Raw genomic sequence first — 20,589 nt, forward strand, 5'->3', positions numbered from 1 at the left:
GGCTTCATGGTGTTTCAACTTTAAGGAGCATAGGAATTTCCTTACAGCGCCGGACGTGCCAAGCCACCATTATTTCCCGAACACTCCCTGGGGATACGGGCAATTTTTACCGAATTTGAGACCCAATTTACAGCTTTTGAGGCGGCTGCGAGGATCGTGTGAGTCACGCAGTCGCTGACCTTTGTCACACCAGACCAGCAACACGGAGGGGGGTTAGATTACAAGCCAATCTCAGAAGGCGGGTGGTTGTTTCCGTATTTATGATCCTTTTCTTAGGGCTGCTGAGTGCGAGGCTCAGGGGCGGGACGGCACCGGAGCTCAGGGCCAGGCCGCGCGGCGCGGAGCGGTGGGGTCACGGGCCCTGCAGGCAGGGCGGGCCGCTTCAGGTGCGCGCGGGCCCCAAGCCGCCGCAGCTGCCCCTCCCGGCCGCCCACGTACCGCGGGGCGGAAGGGGGCGGGGCGCGATCTCCTGTCCGTTTCTCCGGGTGGGGGGACAATAAAGTTTTGAAAGTTTGAAAAGGCAGGGGGAAAAAAAAAAAAAACCCTCGCCCCTTCGGCGGGGCGGGTGTGGACGCCTGCGGCCCGGGGCGAGCCCGGCGCCCGGCGCGCGGGGATGGGGGTCACGGTGGACGTGCGCCAGGTGTACAAGTACCCCTTCGAGCAGGTGGTCGCCAGCTTCCTCCGAAAGGTACCCGCCCACTCCGGCCCGGACGCGCGGCACCCGGGAGCCCTGGCCCAGCCGTCCGTGCTCCGGGCGCCCGGCCCTGTCCGGGCCCCCGCCCCGACCCCCCGCGGGAGTCCCCCCCACCCCTCCCCTTCTCGCGCTCCAGCTGCGGGGTTCGCCTCGGGATATGCAGGGCGGGGGTGGGAGTGGATTTCCTCGAGGGCTCCCCTTCGTGGTGCGCGGCGCCTCGTTCACACCCTGTCCGGGAGTGGCAGGGAACGCAAGTTCTGGAGCCTGCTTGAGGCCTCACAGGACTTGTGGATCTTTCTAGTACCTCATGGACCCCTTAAAAGCTAGTGGGGACCGTGGAAGCCATCACCCTAGGTTTCCCAGCATTGTGGCTCTATCATCACAGTGGAGGTGGCTGTGGGAGACTTGGGGCAGATTGCTTACCCTCTCTGTGCCTTGGTTTTGTGATCTGTGAAATGGGGACATAATAGTACTAAGTGAAAGGGTTAGTTGCGAGGACTCAAGTGAGATAATTCATGGAAAGTCACTGATGGAAGGCCTCTAAAGTGTTGTAGTTGTTTGTGCCGCTCTAACTCCACCCCAGTCTGGGTGTTCAGTGGCCCTCTTTTCTCAGGGCTCCTCCGAGGACTGTGCTCATGGTAGTAGAAGGGGAAATTTCGTTGAGAAATTGAAAGCACCCAGGCCAGGGAGCTGGGACTCCTGGACTCTTGTCTGTCTCTGCCTTTAGTTCCTTCACTTGGTCAAGCGTCTCTTCTCTTCAGACGCACTTTCTGCTTCTAAGAGTGTTGTATCAGAAGATATTTTAGGTTCCCCTTCAGCTTTCATGTTCTTAGACAAGGTTTGCCAGACTTGTAACTTGTCTTGGGTAGCAGCCACCAAGCAGTGCACTCCTTATACAACCCACAAGCCATCAAAGGGAGATAAGGGGAGAGGAAGTTAAATTTTTTTAAATTAATGTTTGTTTATTTTTGAGAGAGCGCGCGTGCGCGAGCAGGACGGGGGGGGGGGGGGGGGGTGGGGGAGGAGGGGGGGGCGGGCTGTGTGCAGATAAAGAATCTGAAGCCAGGCTCCAGGCTCTGAGCTTTCAGCACAGAGCTCAACCCTTGGATTCATGAATGACAAGATCATGACCTGAGCTGAAGTCAGTCGCTCAATGGAGTGAGCCACCCAGGCTCCCGAGGAAGTTAATTTTTTAAGTGATAAGACCTGACCTTATTTTTTTTGTGTGATAAGTGATTTTTTAAGTGATAAGACCTGACCTTCACATGAGGAGGTGATACAGTTTGGGACCCAAGCCGAGGATTGTAGGACTCTGGGTAACATGGTGTTGCCATAGAAGTCTTTTTTGGGGGAGAATGTCAGCTTGTTGATCGATCTTCAGTATCTAGAATAGTGCCTAACAGCTAGTAGGTGCTCACTAGAAATCGGATAACTGATGAATGACTAAATGAATGAAAGCTTGAATTGTGGATCTAGTGTAGACTTTGCCTTAGGCCACACTGCTGGGCCCAAAAGAGAAACAGCCAACTCTCCCTTAAAAAAAAAAAAAAATTTTTTTTTATGTTTATTTACTTTTGAGAGAGAGGGAGACACAGAATCTCAAACAGGTTCCAGGCTCCGAGGTGTCAGCACAGAGCCTGAAACGGGGCTCAAACCCACAAACTGTGAGATCATGACCTGAGCCACAGACTCTCAACCGACTGAGCCACCCAGGCACCCCAACAGCTCTCCATTTTTTCTTAGGAAGTTGGGAGTGTGGATTCTCTAATGCCACTGCTCCCTTGGAATGCCTTCTGGATTGCACTCAGGAGCTGATCTTTGCCTTGTCAGACCTGGAAGGGCACTTGATCCAGATCAAAATCATTGACTATCTTCTCCAGCATTGGATAGTTACTGCTGCACATCTCTTTTTCTCTCATTAGACTCATGCCTGCAGAAGCACATAGCACAATGACATGCTGTCTTTTAGAGAGTATTGTTCATGTGGTCATGCTTCTGGGCTAAAAGCTTTTCTTCTGTACACTGGGCTCAGTGCTAGGACACAACAGATAGACCCTCTTTTCATGGGGCTGATGGTGTCTAGTAAGTGAGGCTGATGTTAATAAATGGCCAACAGATGAATACATACTTAAAATTGATGATACGTATTTACAGAGAAAGTTTATGTTACTGGGACCAAATATAGCGGGGAAGGCCTGCTAAGGTCCCGCACGGTGGCCATGAGGAAAGGCTTTGTCAAACAAATGGCCTGTGTGAAATGATGGCTGATGTGTGAGTAGGACTTTCTCAGGCAAGAAGAGAGGGGGACGAAGTGCTTTCATACATTATCGTATTTACCTCTTCCAGCAGCTGCAAGCAGTTAGGACTGACTTCCATTTCATTATGTAGAAAACCTGAGATTCAGAGGATTTGAGACTCTTTTCCAAGTTCCCATGGCCAGCAGCTGGGAGAGCCAAGATTTCAGCACATCTGAATCCTAAGTCTACACCCCTAGTCCCCCAGGCTGTGCTGCCTTCCACATAATAGGCATTCTGATGACTAGTGAGGGGATAAAATGTTCCAGAATCATCTTTGCTGTGCTCTTTATCCAATTTCAGTTTTCTTTTGTCTATTCTCAGGACTTATTTTATCTTGGTGGACCCGTTGTGCCTGATGTAGGGGTATAGCTTTGATGTGTGGTACAGTGAGAGAATATAGTGTCTCAGGTTTCTGTTGCTGTGTAACAAATCACCCCTGTGATGCAGTGGATTAAAGCAGTGGTAGACCTTTCATTCTCATAATTCTGTTGACTGGGCTCAGCTGGGTGGTTTTTGTGTGCCAGTGTCTTATAGCTGAAGTCACTTAGCTGCATTCAGTTACAGTGTGGAAGATTTCTTGTAAAAAACTTGGCAAAGTGCCTGGCACATAGTAAATAAGGACTGAGGAGGATATTTTGGAAGGTAGGGTTTCAGGGAAAGGAGAACATTTTCAGAAAAGACCTAGCAGTGGAATGATGTAAGCACTGCAGATGATACTACACTTCCATTCTTTCTTTTTTTTAAATTTATTTTTAAAAAATATTTATTTATTTTTGAGAGAGAGAGAGAGAGAGAGAGAGAGAGCGAGCGAGCAGGGGAGGGGCAGAGAGAGAGGGAGACACAGAATCTAAGGCGGGCTCCAGGCTCTGAGTTGTCAACACAGAGCTCAGTGCAGGGCTTGAACTCATGGACTGTGAGATCATGACCTGAGCCGAAGTCAGAAGCTCAACCGGCTCAGCCACTCCTGAGCCCCATACACTTCCATTCTATATTCACAAAGCACTCCTTCAGAGAGTGCCTTAGAGATCCCTGGAAGGGGCTATGTGAGTCACTAAATTATGAGATGTCAATAAATCCGTTTGCTGTGAGAATTTTCGCCTTACATTACTTGAAGCCATGAACTGGAAGTCAGTAGATGGATGGCCATCATTGTGCCTTCCCCTTTAAAAGCAGTTTTTGGGTGGCCTAGGGACACAGTTTTCACCAGTCTGTATCAGGCCCTAGTGCAAATTAAGAAGAGGTATCATCTAAAGGCAGAGAAACATAAATATATGACTTCACTCATAGGTGGAATTTAAGAAACACAACAATGAACACAGAGGAAGGGAAGGAAAAATAAGAGAAAAAGAGAGGGAGGCACACTGCAAGATACTCTTAATTACAGAGAACAAACTGAGCGTTGCTGGAGGGGTGTGGGGTGGGGGGATGGTCTAAATGGGTGATGGGCGTTAAGGAGGGCACTTGTTGGGATGAGCACTGGGTGTCATATGTAAGTGATGAATCACTAAATTAGACTCCTGAAACCATTATTACACTCTATGTTAACTAACTTGGATTTAGATAAAATCGAAAAAAAAGAAAGAAAGAAAGAGGCACCATCTTAGTGGTTGACCCCACGAGCTCCCAGTAAATGGGGCTAGTGGAAAGTAAATGGGGACATTTATGCAAATTAGCAAGAATGGCTGTTATCCAATCAGGCTCTTGGGGTAGCCATAGAAATTGAGTAGGGCTGAGTGGGAGTTCCTGGCAAAGCTTTATTGGGTTGGCTCTAGCAGAAGGGAGACAGCCCAGGGTCTGTAGGCTGGGTTCCCAAGGAGAGGTCTGGGAGGGTTTTAAGGAGGCCTAGGCTGAAAAGGGTGATGTCCAAATGTGTAGGGGTGGGTTTTTCTTTTGTTCTGTTTTTTTTTTTTTTTGGGGGGGGGGCTTGTGTAGTTAAAGGTCAATGCTTCTTCTTCTTGAGTTGCATGTCTAATTAGCGTGTTAAGTTCCTATCCCTGGGTGATTTTTAGTATTATAATAAGGGGAAAACTCAGTGGAAATTCATCACTGGGTCTATCTTGGCTCAGGTGGTTGGGTTTTCACAGGGGAGTGTCCATCCCTTTTGGTGCTGGAAAGTTAGCACAGTGTCTGAACTGGATCAGACTCGCTGAAAACTGGGTCATGGGCTTGTTTGGAGCTTGGGGCTTCTGGCATTTGGCCTTAGTTTCTGATGGCAAGCAGCACCTGCAGACATTGCTAGAAGACTGGGTTATTGTGGCTTGTTAGCCATTTCCTGGGTGTGGGGGCCCAAGTCTGGTGCCTGTTCTGTCTCAGCACTCCTTCCTCTAGGTGGCTGTAGCCCTGTGCCCACCGGCCTGCTAGATTGGAAGACCTTGTGCAGTGAGCAACATGCACAACTCTATACAGCAAACCTGCTGTCTTAATTTCATATCTGTGAAACAGCAATGCCATGTACCTTACCACCTATCTCCTAGGAGTGTTGTGAGGATCAAATGTGTAACAGTCTGACAAGCGTTAGCTTTTTACAAGTGTAAGATAGTAAGAATGATCTTTTTGGCTAAACATACTTTTATATTTCTTTTAGTCTGTATGTATTTTTTTTCAAAGGAAGGCACTTGGCAGAAGGGACAATCATATGAGGATCTCTGGGAAGCATTTAATCTGATTTTTCACAATGGTATGTTTGAAGCTGCTTCAGCACTGAGAATGTTCTATTTTAAATAGAGTCTACTGATCTACGTCTTTTGGTATGTTAGGACTTGCCTTCCAAGTTATAATATACTACTATTTTTAAAACCTGAGGAATGTTTGCTCTTCTTACACCTGCCTGTTGGATACCACAGGCAAAATATTAGCTACATGCTTTCAAAGCTAAGTGGTACCTTGAAAACAAACACCGCAGAGTACTCTTTGTTCATAGAATATAGTGTTTCCCAATGAACTCTTATGTAGGTATGCTATGAAACCCAAAATGGTTTATTTATCAGATGCTAAACTGTAGTTTCAATGAGGTATATTGTCAGTGTGCCTGATAGTGTATTTAGGTTTCTTTCTTTGTATGATCTCTTACCTTTCTAGGTCTTATCACTTATACCTGTTTCCTTTTCTTTATTTAAAACCAGCTACAAAGAGAACACAAAGTTGCATGGATGAGTATAGCAGTCTAGAAGCTCACTCATCTCTAACAAGCTCACGAAACTCTGTTTACTGAGCTTGGGTTCACCAGCTAGATTCAAACACTTGTTCAGTTTTGTGTATTTGAAACTTAAAGTTATCAAAAAGGACCCAGAGGGCCTTTGTGTTGCCTGGATTTTCTTGTTTATTCTCAAATAAGGCCAGAGACATTAAGAGTTTTTTGTACTATAGAGTTGTTCAGGTTAATTTTCTTTCTGTGCTGTAGGCCAAAGAATCATTGTGAATAGAGTGTGAGGTTCATGGGCTTACACTCTACCATTTATTCCTCATGCATCACAAGTACCCAAAGAGATCCTGGAACATAGTAGGTGCTCACCAAATCCTTGCTGAGTGGATAAGGAAATGCACTATTCAGGAATTTGGCCCTATGTGATTTCACACTGAAGTTGTTGTGGGTCTTAGTAACATGTCCTTACTTAGGGTATTGTAATAAAATGGACAGATCAAAATAATTTCTTTGCTTCAACACAGCGGCCTCGGGTTTTATTTATTCTCGCCAGGAGCCTGATGTGCTGAACAAATGGTTTGAGTGTTTACCCTTACACTCATAAAGGCGATTTATGAATGGCTATTTCCATTTAGAGTAGAAAGTTGATTGGGCAATTAATAATGTTTCCATTTCTGATCCTATCTTTTCTCCCTTGCAAATCTGACACTTAGTTGTGTAGAACATCTCTTCCTGCAGAGCTCCTGAAATACTTGGGGTAAACCCATATTTCCAAAATCCATGTTTTGATGAATGATAAGCCTCGTTTAACATAATGGTTGTTTATCTTTTTACTTACGCTGTAATAGTCTTTCTTTTATCTTCCTATCCTCAATTCTCCTAGAAGAAGATTAGGTACGACACGAAGCAGAATGGTGCAAACGGGAAGAGTACGGGCTCTGACATCAGCCGGGGGGACCGAGTGCTTCTAGCTGTGTGAGTTTGGTCAAGTCAGCTCTTTTTCTATGCCTCGGTTTCCTCATCTCCAGAGTAAGATAATAGTCACTGTGTTCTGGAATTGTTGGGGGAAATTAAGAGGATAACGCACATAGTTGCATGCATTGGCACACAGTAGGTGCTTTTGAAGTACAGTACTTGTTAAAAATCTTGAGAGTAATACTAACAATAATAATTTCTTACATTTATTCCATGAACCTGAAAATAAAAAGCTGAGAGGAGTAGTCTGCAGAAACCTTTACCAACTTGGAGTAATAAAGAGAAGAAAGAACAGGAATAAAGGTGCACATTTGAATTCTGACTTGTTTTTTAAATGTTATTTAAATCATAAACTGTACTTGGAAACTTATCTATTGGTGGTTGTGGCTTAATAAGTTTATAAAAGGTAGGATGATTCTTAACTATTAAAGTACTGGTAGTAAAACTTTTCCTAGGTCTACTAATGGACACTTATAGTAAGTTTGTGCATCTTTTTGCCTCTAGGAGATGAGATAAATAAAACATGGCCCCAGCCCTCAAGGGGACAGAGGAAATACATTAATTTTTGTGATAAATGCTTTCTCAGGGGCATGTTACAGATATAGAGTGTGAGGAAAGGATCCTATCTTTTTAAATAATATTTTATTTTTAAGTAATCTCGGCACCCACCATGGGGTCGAACTCACAACCCTGAGATCACACACTCCACTGACTGAGCCAACCAGGCACCCCATTTTTAATTATTAATCTATGAGAGCTTTTAGCGTGCTTAGAAAGACTTTGTTGCCTTTTCAAAAATGTCAGTACTCTCTAGTACTTTCCGGACTCAATGCCTTCCCTAATGCTAGTAGGGAGGGATTGTCAGGAGTTCTTGTCACATGGACTCTGAATTGGGAAAGCATGAGCTTTGAAGTTTTATTCTAGGAAAAGAAATATCTTTTAATGATTTTTATTTTATTTATTTATTAAAAAAATTTTTTTATGTTTATTTTTGAGAGAGACAGAGTGTGAGTCGGAGAGGGGCAGAGAGAGAGAGGAGACACAGAATGCGAAGCAGGCTCCAGGCTCTGAGCTGTCAGCACAGAGCCCGATGTGGGGCTCGAGCCAAAGTCGGATGCTCAGCCGACTGAGCCAGGTGCCCCTGTTCTAATGATTCTTTTTTTTTTTTTTTAATTTTTTTTAACGTTTTTTTATTTTTGAGACAGAGACAGAGCATGAATAGGGAAGGGTCAGTGAGAGAAGGAGACACAGAATCTGCAACAGGCTCCAGGCTCTGAGCTGTCAGCACAGAGCCTGACGCGGGGCTCGAACTCACGGACCGCGAGCTCATGACCTGAGCCAAAGTCGGACGCTCAACCGACTGAGCCACCCAGGTGCCCCTCTAATGACTGTTAAATCATCACCGACATATATTTAGTTTGCAGATGGATACTAGGAGTATGCTTTAATACCACACCACAGTAAATTGCAAGATAAGCACTGAAGTCCTGAAACTGAGTTTTAAAAAATGTAGCCTTTCATTCTTCATCAGCAAGAAACTGCTACTGTTTATTGAGAACCTGCATGATGCCAGGTGTTACACTTTACTTAAAATTGTTCCCTTTAATTTCTGTGACAACTCTCTGAGATGGATTTTTCCCCCTATTTTCACAGATGGAGAAACTAAGGCAGGCTGAGATTAAAGCATTTTGCCCAAGACTCTCACAGATGGGTTTCAGACTGAAGTCTCTGGGGTTTTAAAACTCAATTGTTTCCAACATTCTGTATTTTCATTTTAACTTTGTTTTTTATTTCTTAAGTTTTCATTTAGAAATACAGTTGACCCTAAACAACATGATGTTTAGGGACACTGGCCCCCACACAGTTGAAAATCTGCACCTATGTGACTTTAGACACCCCCCCCCCCCAAATTTAACTACTAGTAGCCTGCTGTTGACTGTAAACCTTATAGATGAAATGGTCAATTAACACATATCTTGTATGTTATATATATATTATATACTGTATTTTGATGGTTGGAGAGCTAGAGAAAAAAATGTTGAGAAAGGCATAAGAAGAGAAAATGCATTTACAGTACTGTCCTGATTGGAAAAAAAACCCACATGGAAGTGGCCCCACACTGTACAAACCCCTGTTGTTCAAGGCTCAACTGTAATTTGACTTAAAAAATGTTGCAAAACAAAGAATTCCAGGGTAGCCTTTACCCAGCTTCCCCAAACCACTGTATAGTTTTTAAAGCCAGGAAATTAGCATCGATAAAATGTTAACTGATCTACAGACTTTATTCAGATTTGGCAGTAGTCAACTAATAGCATTTTTTCCAGTCTAGGAGTCAGTCCAGGATCCCACATTGCATTTAGTTGTCCTGTCTTAGTCTCCCCCAGTGTGGGACAGATCCTCTATTTTTTTAAATTTCCGGACCGACCCTGGCACTTTTGAAAGAGTACTGGTCGGTTATTTTGTAGACTTTTTATCTTTAAATGCATCTGGTTTATGTATGCATTTAATGTTGAGATACGAGGCTTTTCCTTTGTGTCACAATTATAAGCTATTTCTGTCAAAGAAACTTCACTGTGTCATTGCCAATTATTAGGACATTTTTGAATGAAGAAAGGTGATGTGACGTCGTTGGCCCAGGCAGAACGGCCTTGCGTGTCCTCTTGTGGTCCATCGCCCCAGCTCCAGAGACGGCAGCATCATGGGCTGTGTGTCTGCTTGTCCTTTGTTCTTTCTGCTTCATCATCCCATTGTCCTGAAAGGCCCATGCACAAGCATTCAGAAATTTATTGACTTAAAAATGTTTTGTCCTTGAACATTGAAATTTTGACTAATCGATGATTCATTTGATCTTTGTATAAAATCAACTTTGCTTTCCTCTAAGATAGACTATTGCATGTAGGTCATAAAGGAAACTTGGCACAGTCCCTGGTGATGTTTTTGTTTAACTAAAATGCCACATCTCTTTTCTGCAGCTCCCCTGCTTTGCATGTGGATGTTTGGAAGCAGCCTGAGGAGCAAAGATTCTCATAATGCTTATGAAACAGAAATGTTAACATACAGACTTATTTTAGGTCCTCTTGGCCTTTGTAGGACTAATACAGCTCTGTCTCTGAGTTGCTTCCTTGTGCTCTCTTGGATGCCATTTAGAAGTTGGTACACAATGGCTCCTTTGGAGGTCATTGACTCTTTTTTGGGAGGGGTATTATAAAAGACAGGCATTAACTTCTGAGCCTTTGGAAAGTTGGTATTTTAAAAAGTCCTTACTCTTAACAGTAGGCTTTATGAAAGCTTGTATAATTTTCCCTTGTAAGTAAGAAAGGTAAATAACCATATCGTCATGAAACTCTTCCCACAAATATAGTGACTGTTAATTCCTGTAATTGGATGGACTCCATTTTTTGGCCTCTCACTTTTCATAGCTCTGTGTTTGTCTTAATGTGTATTTTCTTTTTTTACCCAGTATTTTGCAGTTTTTGGCCTGTAACCTTTTATTTATTTACTTATTTAGGCCTCTTACCCATTGCTGTGTAAAAAGTATTGAAAGCAAGGTATATGACAATGTAGAAGAGTCTCCATTTTACCCTTGTTAGACTGTGGTATTTGCAATAGATTTGTATCTCAGGAAAAGGAAAAGGAGTTAGTTTACACATTTGGTAAAGAAAGTAAACTCATGAGTAAGTTCAAAATGAAGTGAAGTATACCTTGGAAGATCCCTTAAGTCAGCCAGAATATATGGCACACGTGGTGACTGTACACAGCCCCCCATGTGGTAATTATTTTTGTGCCACTGCAGCTTATGATCCACTGAGCCAGGTTCAGAGATGGCACGCATTTTGGGCAGATACCTGGGTGTTCACACCACTTTGCTTCCATGAGAGTCCCTAGCGTGGAGTGGGGATTGGAAAATCCGTGTGACCCTGTTTATGCCATTGCCATTGTGCTTTTCATGCAGGGACTCCTTATCTTAATAGTTGTTGATTGGTGTACTAGCTTCGGGAAGTACTAACTGAGATAATACATATGGCAGCCTCTAATACAGGCGTGGGCATAGTAGAACAGTGCATACTCAGTAAGTCTTTGATGGTCTTAATCCTGACCTAGCTTGATCCGTTCCAGTGTCACACCGCATTGGAAAAAATGTCCAGAGAAACCTTTCCACTGCTTCCTGCCTTCCCGAATTGGCATTCCTGTTGATGACCGTCTTTGAGAGCGTTCCCTCTCTCAACCCCTTGTGAACTGGAGTTCAGAAAAATGTTCGTGAATTAAATCATGAATATTCAAGTTACCACAAGGTGGCGTCAGATCATTTCAAGTAATGCCAGATAGGGGGAGCCTCAACATAATAAATCTTTCATTTTAAAAAAGTTAAAATATATGCCTTTCACGTCAGGGTATTTAGTTATTGTAAACAAACCTCTCATTTCTTTTCCCATTCAGGATCTCTTGTGTTTGGCTAATAAAACCTTCATTTTACTTGTTATTTACAAGCATTGTCTGTTGAGTGACCCTTAAGTATTTTATAATGACACCTTTCCACAATTTCTCATCTCCCTATTATCCCTTAGTTTGATTTAGTTTCTCCTGATATGTTTATTTTTTTCTTGTTTGTTTCCCCAACTAACATGTAAACTCTGAAGAGGCTGCAATTTTATTTCATTACTATATCCTCAGTGCCTAGAACAGTACCTGGCATGGTAGGTACTCAAAACCTCTTAAATGAAGAATTTTCACTATTGTTTCAGTCAATGCTCTTTGGCTTAATAAGAAAATCTTAGAATTATGTTAAAGTGTGAAGTTTCTGAGTTCATATTCTTTGGGAATTTTACTGATAATTTAGTGAAGTAATTAGAACTTGAAAGCTTTTATCAGTCTCCTCCTCTGGTGGTTACATTTCAGATCTCCTCCATCATTTAGTAATCTTCCTACAACTTACAGTGTATTTGTAATATTCATTCAGGGTGTATTGATGAATGCAAAACGAACAAACTAGGACTAGTCAAGGAAATACTTTCAGACTTTCATTTTATCTTGGCACAAAAGTTTCTATTCACACACACAAACACACAATTCAAGGGATCTGTGTGAGGCTCAGACACCTTCCTTGCTTGAGGGGTGCTCTGTAAGTGAGGCCCCTTGCAAGGAACAGAATAGCTAAACTTGACCCTACCTAGTGGACACTATCTGAAAGTTAAACTTCAAGAAAGCAGTGGCCATAATTTTGAGCCTTTTTTTTCTGGAGCAAAAATGAATGAATGAATGAATGAATGAATACTTAAAAATCAGTTTTTTTGATTACTCATCAAGATTGCAGTTGCCAGGATGGGCATGATGAAGTGTCAAGGCTACTGAGGGCTGACCAGAGAGAACTGATCATCTGTTCTCTTCATAGATAATTCTCCAAACAAAATAAGGTTTATTTTCTAAATTGGCCCCCTAGGGAGCGAGGTTCATCTTCCTAATCATTCATTCATTCAGCAAAAATTTATTGAGTGCCTACTATATGTCATACACTGTGCTAGTGGTAGAGTTACAGGAGTGACTGAAATAGATCATATTCCTGTTCTCATAGAGTCTCTGTTCTCATCCAGTGTCTTTTGGGGCCACAGATATCTTTAATAATGTAGGTAATGGACCCTTTTCTCTGAAATCAATCAGTCAGCCAACTCCCTCCCTTCCCCCCCCGCCCCCCCACACGTGTGCATGCAGGTACCTGTGTGAGATATGGGAGACCCACACCCTGGGTAACATATACCATTTCCTGGGGTTCCAGAGACTTGAAGCTCATCAAGTGGAAGGCCCCTCTTTTCCTGCTCTTCAGCCTTTTCACTGCTCTCCTTCCCTTTCCGCACTTATTGATGTCTTGGATAAGACTTCCTGTCATTTTTTTTGCAGGTTTGATCACATGATGAAGCAGTGTAAGTCTTTGGGCAAAGAGCCCAAGGAGTGCTCTGCAGGCTTGGACCAGGGGCCCCCTTGTCTTATGGGGAAGTCCTTTCACCCCTGAAGTCTTTCTCTTTGCACCTGAGCAATAGAAAGGGTTGGATTTGAGTAATTCTGAGGTCATTCAAGGGTAGGTTAGGTAGGCAGGTTTAGAAGGCAATAGAAAATATCTGTGGGTAGATTATAATCTCAGTGCTAACTAGCTGGGTGATTTTGAGCAGATTATTTAGTTTATCCGGGCCTTATTTTTCACATGTGAAAGGGAAATAGCAGCATTTACCTCATGGTATTGTTTTGAGAATTAAAATGAAATAATGTATGTAAACTGCCTGTGACAAAAATGATAGCTTTTTCCAGCCTTCTTTTATCCAAATTTTCTTTCTGGGGAATTAATAGATAAATGATCATTGAGCACCTGGAGTAGACTACTTCTGATTATTTTCCTCTGATGCTAAACCAGCTGCCAGGCAGTGGTACCCAATCATAGTGGAAGGTTCACTGTGTATTAGGCCTGGTTTAATTTCACGCCTCTCCCACTAACTAGCTGGGTGACCCTAAACTCTAACCTTTATCCAGTTTCCATTTCTGGCAGATGAAGTAATGATAACATATGACCCAGCCACAGCAGAGAAGCTGTTTTGGGATTTAAACAAGGTTATGTAGGGGCACCTGGGTGGCTCAGTCAGTTGAGCATCCAACTCTTGATTTTGGCTCAGGTCACAATCTCATGGTTTGTGAGATGGAGCCCCACGGCAGGCTCCATGCTGACGGCATGGAGCCTGCTGGGGATTCTCTCTTTCTCTCTCTCTCTCTCTCTCTCTCTGAACCCATCCCCCCACCAATCCCCCTCTCGAAATAAATAAACTTAAAAAAATAAACAAGAACGTGTAAGTGAGTAAAGCATGTAGCACAGTGCCTGCTACAAAGGACACTCTTCATTTAGGCCAGGCTGGTTCCATACTAATAGTAATACTTATTAATTAGATTAACCTAACCCTTCCTTCTCTGCCCAGGGCTGTGTTGTATCTAAAGGTTTCCCCTGGATTTATACAAGTTCAATTCATGATAGCTTCTTACTTACCTAGGCCGAAGTAGTACAATGAAGGGCCTTGATTGAAAACAGGCCTTAGAGTTGCTTGGAAAATATTTACCGTTCCTGCAAATAACTGTGGTTACTGTGAGGTAATTCATTTTGGTGAAGGATGAATGGTAATTCTTCTTTATGTGTTTTCATTTAGTATCCCAACCCCATGGATAAAAATGTCATCTCTGTAATAACTGTGGAGGAAAAAAGAGGTAAGTTCTCTGAATATACCTCACTTCAGTGATGATCATTAAGTAATAGTGATGTTTGTCAAGGTGTGTGTGTGTGTAGCCTGTTTTTCTTTTTTTAAGTTTATTTTTTATTTTGAGAGAGAGACAGAGTGAATGGGAGAAGGGCAGAGAGAGGGAGAGAGAGGGAATCCTAAGCAGACTCCACACTGTCAGCGCAGATCCGGATGTGGGGCTTGAACTCACAAACTGTGAGATCATGACCTGAGCTGAGATCAAGAGTCGGACGCTTAACTGAGTGAGCCACCCCGGCGCCCCAGCCTATTACCTTTTAAACAGATATGAGAACAGGTGTATTTCTGTATTTGAGGTGACAGAGAAGAGTACCCAGCATTTAAAGCAGCAGTAGAAGTCTTGTTTAATATGCTTTTGTCACTCAATTAATGACTGATGACAATAGTAACAGCCAACATTTCTGAGCATTTAATATGTGCCAGGCACTCTTATTAACTCCTTTAATCTGCAGAATAATGTTTGGGATATGTATTATTATTACTGCCTTTTAATGTATGAAGAAATCAAGGTACTGAGAGGTTAAATAAATTGCCCAAGGTCACATGACTATATCCCTATAATATATTCATGTATCATTGTATATACGACAAAACATTTGTGATTAGTAGCATGTATGTAAGATGTGATTGTAAAGTGATTATATTATAGAATATGATTCCATATTGACCAGCGCAGGGGTGGGCAAGCTATGCTTGTCCTGCTTGAATTTGTGAATAAAGTTTTATTGACATACAGCCATGCCCACTTGTTTACATATCTTCTATGGCTTCTTCTTGGCGACAAGAGCAGAGTTAAGTTGTTGCAACAAGACTGTTCATACCATAAAGCATAAAATATTTACCATTTGGCCTTTTACAGGAAAGGTTTATTCACCCCTAGACTAGAGCGTAGGAGTCTCCACTGCTCTCTGTCATTTGTATTTCCCTGGAATAATTTTTCACTGTCATTGCCTGGACTTGAGAACTGGGCCACATAGGAAGTTCTGGTGAGGCACATAATCAGTGTGTAAACATTTGGAGACACCCAGGCCCACTTCTGACATGCTCTTGAGCCTTCTGAGAAAATGTGTGAGATGCCACTGTTTGTTACGTGACTCTGAAGTCTTCTCTGTGCTTGGTAAACACAAAAACTGTCTTTTGCTTGTGAAGGTATTTTCTTTGTGTCCATACTCTATTAATAGATTTTAAAAAACATTTTTTTCATGTGTCTGCACTCAGTGTGAGAGAAACTTGTGATGGGGCATCAGAGAAATCTGGTTTCAAGCCTTGATTTTGTTACTCCCTGCATGACCTAACTTCTTCGAGGCTCTGTTTCTTCGCTTATTAAATGGGAAAATAATATTAATCCTGCTTTAGGTTGTTATGAAGATCAAATGAAAGAACAATATGTGTATTCCAAAGTGGTATAGGAACATTAATTATGATTTCTACCATTGACGGGAGCATCGTTGCCTGCAGGAGTGGCTAATCCATTTTAAGTGGGTGTGCTGCAAACATTGGATAAGCTGGCTGAAGGAAGGCCAGTGGGCAGGAGACAAACCCACTCCTCACCCTGTCAGTGGCTTCTGGGCAGTCTGGATGTTTGCACTGTCCGGGCTACTATAGCCAGAGATTTGAGAAACCCTGCAGCAGCTTGGCTGAGTCACAGTAATTTACAGGCCAAAAGACAATACTTCAGAGTTTATTTTTTTCTATGACTTGGACTCCCCTTTTCTTAATTCACATTTATTGTGTGCTTTTTACATTTTTGGAAACTCTGTTCCAAAACAGAGTAGTGCCAGTCACAGGGAATCTGTTTCTTTATAAGTGAAGACTATGGCTAATATAATTAGTTGTAGGTTTACATTGTGTACCTAGAAATCTGTGCTTGAAAACATGTTTGGTGCAGAATGTGGCAGAATCAGATTCTCCATATTCTTGTGAAAACATCTGTGTTGGACTTGAGCAGAAGTCTCATTGGCCCTTGTCATTGGGGTGTTGACATTGATAATCCAGAGCAGTGAACAGTTTGTGATTCCTTCTCTCTGACTTTAGAGCATGCAGAGTGAGTAGCTGCCTCACCCTTATTCCTTGATCACAGATAAGTGTATTTGGAATGATTTGGCCCAGACAAGTGGTCAGGGATACTGAGTTTTGAGTTAAACATTTTTCTCTAGGAATTGTACATAGAGAAAACTGACATCAAAATGAAAAGTTTTGTTGACATTAGGATAGGAGTACATATCCTTAAAACATTTTTTGAGTGTAAAAATTTTCTGTTTCTAGATGTGTCAACAGGGATCATCTATAGAAAGAGGATTGCAGTCTGTCAGAATGTGGTTCCAGAAATTTTAAGGAAGGTAAATTCATTTTAAAATTTAATCAGATTTGGTGTGACACTGGGTGATTTTCACACAGTCCTGGAAAGAGATGGCATTTTCTGATGTCCAGGCGTGTTAGAACTTTCCCAGTTGGACCTCACAGCTCCTCAGAGGAAGAAAGCACTCTCATATCTAACCTCAGTTTTGGCAGATGCCACGGGAGATAGTTTTTTTTCCCCCTCCTGTTTCTGCTTCTCTTTTGTGGAGGGCTCTTAGTGGACATAGAGATGGTCTACAATTATTTTATTTTATTTTATTTCTTATTTTTTTTCAATATATGAAATTTATTGTCAAATTGGTTTCCATACAACACCCAGTGCTCATCCCAACAGGTGCCCTCCTCACTACCCATCACCCACCCTCCCCTCCCTCCCACCCCCCATCAACCCTCAGTTTGTTCTCAGTTTTTAAGAGTCTCTTATGCTTTGGCTCTCTCCCACTCTAACCTCTTTTTTTTTTTTTCTTTCCTTCCCCTCCCCCATGGGTTTCTGTTAAGTTTCTCAGGATCCACATAAGAGTGAAAACATATGGTAGCTGTCTTTCTCTGTATGGCTTGTTTCACTCAGCATCACACTCTCCAGTTGCATCCACGTTGCTACAAAGGGCCATATTTCCTTCTTTCTCATTGCCACGTAGTACTCCGTTGTGTATATAAACCACAATTTCTTTATCCATTCATCAGTTGATGGACATTGAGGCTCTTTCCATAATTTGGCTATTGTTGAGAGTGCTGCTATAAACATTGGGGTACAAGTGCCCCTATGCATCAGTACTCCTGTGTCCCTTGGGTAAATTCCTAGCAGTGATATTGCTGGGTCATAGGGTAGGTCTATTTTTAATTTTTTGAGGAACCTCCACACTGTTTTCCAGAGGGTCTACAATTATTTTAAAGATGTCTTGGACATTTTGCAGGAAGTGACCATGTTTTCTCATCTGTCTGTGGTTAGATAAGACTCTTAGATAAGAATGATCAGAAGTAAACAGATGGTAAATATTTAGTCTCATCTTCAGCAAGGAAGATAAAAGCTTCAGATTCTATGTCACTGTCAGAGAATACAGTTATTTCAGGGACTATAATCTTCTCAGTGCTCTCTGTAAGTCTTTTTGTGTGTATTTCTGTAAAGTAATGGTGGTGATGTTGAAATCTTCATGATAGCAAGTTGTTTTCTCTCTTTGAAATCCTTAAGCACTCTGGTGATTGTTGGCAAAGGTAAGCGGGAATTTTTAATAACATTGCTTGAATCATGGAGGGATTATTGACAAGAGTCCTTTTTGAGTCATTAGGAAATAACAGGAGAACATTTTTTTTTTTTTTTAATGTTTATTTATTTTTGACACAGAGAGAGACAGAGCATGAACAGGGGAGGGGCAGAGAGAGAGGGAAACACAGAATCTGAAACAGGCTCCAGGCTCTGAGCTGTCAGCACAGAGCCCGATGCTGGGCTCGAACTCACGGACCGCGAGATCATGACCTGAGCCGAAGTCGGACGCTTAACCGACCAAGCCACCCAGGCGCCCCAAGAGGAGAACATCTTGATGTGCACTTCTTAAAATGTCTCAGATCATTATTTCTACCCAGAAGTGATTCCTTTGGTGATGTAGAAGCCAGTTAGCTTGCAGATGATATTGCTGTGCTTGTTTGCTGTGTTAGAAAGAGTGATGGCTTCTATCACTTCCTTATCCTGGATTAAGATTCTGTCATATTCTTTGGAGGAAAGAAGGCTGATACGACAGTAAAAAAGAACTTTATTTTCCAGATGCTAAAATGTGTTGCAGTGAATACAACAAATTATGACTGGCTTTTTCTGCGGGGTTTATACCCTGCCTTTGCCCTATATACACCCTTTGAATCTATTATTTAAAAAGACATTCAACTTTGTCTTGTATCTCAATTCTTAAATAATTTAAGGACACCTCTGACTTGTACAGTGCTGCCTTTGTAGTTTCCCATGTCTCCTCCACCTCAGAAAACATACATTTCAAGGTATTGGACAGAGTTTAAAATGAAGAAAATATTTTATCTGATATTGTCTTGCATGTGAGCCCATAAGTGGGCCCAATTAGTGTCCATCAATTTAAGAAGGCCATAACCAGCCCTGGAGGAGACACGAAGGAGGCTGATAATTTGCTTAGTGTTTAGCAGTTAGGGAAATCAGGCCAGAGACTATACAGCTCGCATAAATCCTGGGTCATTTGCATGTCCTCACCAGCATTTAGTAAGGTCATGGTATGTTTGATTATTCAGAAGTCACAGCCATTGGTGAGCCATCATTTGTATATCAGGATCACTTGTCCTCTTAATTATCCAAGACTAAAAGCAACTCTGGACTCCCTCCTTCTGTAGCCTTCCTCATTTGAGAAAGCCACCCACTCTCTGTTGGACAGGTGAGCATTTTAAAGGTACCTAGTATCCAGTTGGAAGAGGAATCGTGGCTCAATCCTCAGGAAAGAAACATGGCTATACGGAGTCACTGTCTTACATGGACACAGTATGCATCCATGAAGGAAGAGTCTGTCTTCCGGGAAAGTGTGGAAAATCCAAACTGGTAAGACCCCCTGTGTGTGTGTGTGTGTGTGTGTGTGTGTGTGTGTGTGTGTGTGTGTGTTGGGTGCAGGGATGCACATATGAGCTCATACATTAAAAAGTTTTGATTGCATACTTACAACCTCTGTTTACAACTACATAAGTTACACATTATTAATCTGTAACCACACAAGTAGTTACTAAGTAGATTTCTCTATGGGGGAAAATAGCAGCATTCAACTCCTTGCCTTTTTTTTCCCTCTATAATTTATTTTTTATAATTTACTTCCAATTAGCACATGGTGCAACAATGATTTCAGGAGAATATTCCTTAAGCCCTTTACCCATTAGCCATCCCCCCTCCCACAACCCCTCCATTAACCCTCTGTTTGTTCTCTATATTTAAAAGTCTCTTATGTTTTGTCCCCGTCCATGTTTTTATTTTTGCTTCCCTTCCCTTATGTTCATCTGTTTTGTATCTTCAAGTCCTCATAGGAGTAAAGCCATATGATATTTGTCTTTCTCTGACTAATTTTGCTTAGCATAATACCCTTTAGTTCCATCCACATAGTTGCAAATGGCAAGATTTCATTCTTTTTGATTGCTGAGTAATACTCCATTGTGTGTGTATATATATATATCACATCTTTAACCATTCATCCATCATGGACATTTGGGCTCTTTCCATACTTTGGCTGTTGTTGATAGTGTTGTTATAAACATGGGGGTGCATGTGTCCCTTCAAAACAGTACACTGTATCCCTTGGATAAATGCCTAGTAGTGCATTTGCTGGGTCATGGGGTAGTTTTATTTTTAACTTTTTGAGGAACCTCCATACTGTTTTCTAGAGTGGTTGCACCAGCTTGCATTCCCACCAGCAGTGCAAAAGAGATTCTCTTTCTCCGCATCCTTGCCAACATCTGTTGTTGCCTGAGTTGTTAATGTGAGCCATTCTGACAGGTGTCAGGTGGTACCTCATTGTGGTTTTGATTTGTGTTTCCCAGATGATGAGTGATGTTGAGCACTTTTTCACATGTCATTTGGCCATCTGGATGTCTTCTTTGGAGAAGTGTCTATTCATGTCTTTTGCCCATTTCTTCACTAGATGATTTGTTTTTTGGGTGTTGAGTTTGATAAATTCTTTATAGATTTTGGATACTAACCCTTTATCTGATATGTCATTTGCAAATATCTTCTCCCATTCTGTCGATTGCCTTTTAGTTTTGCTGATTGTTTCCTTCGCTGTGCAGAAGCTTTTTATTTTGATGAGGTCCCAATACTTCATTTTTGTCAACTCCTTTCTGATCACC

General features: G+C 42.1%; 1 protein-coding gene across 9 annotated transcripts in view; it reads left to right on the forward strand.

The window, feature by feature from the left end:
* The first annotated feature begins 516 nt into the window (after positions 1-516).
* The window catches only part of PRELID2 (PRELI domain containing 2), a 189,657-nt gene continuing 169,584 nt past the window's right edge, over positions 517-20,589 (forward strand). For 2 of the 9 annotated variants that reach the window (XR_009262729.1, XM_058732857.1), the window contains exons 1-4: positions 517-688; positions 14,287-14,344; positions 16,660-16,733; positions 19,140-19,300. Coding sequence is in view for 8 of the 9 variants with exons in the window: in XM_058732857.1 (XP_058588840.1) it covers positions 614-688; positions 14,287-14,344; positions 16,660-16,733; positions 19,140-19,300 (368 nt within the window). In the remaining variant the exon portion in view is untranslated. Of the gene's footprint in view, positions 689-5,598; positions 5,669-7,016; positions 7,109-7,341; positions 7,412-14,286; positions 14,345-16,659; positions 16,734-19,139; positions 19,301-20,589 lie in introns of all 9 variants that reach the window. The other 7 variants (XM_058732866.1, XM_058732858.1, XM_058732874.1 and 4 more) reach the window with 7 other exon arrangements.

Source organism: Neofelis nebulosa, chromosome 1 (assembly GCF_028018385.1).
Source record: "Neofelis nebulosa isolate mNeoNeb1 chromosome 1, mNeoNeb1.pri, whole genome shotgun sequence".
NCBI lineage: Eukaryota > Metazoa > Chordata > Mammalia > Carnivora > Felidae > Neofelis > Neofelis nebulosa.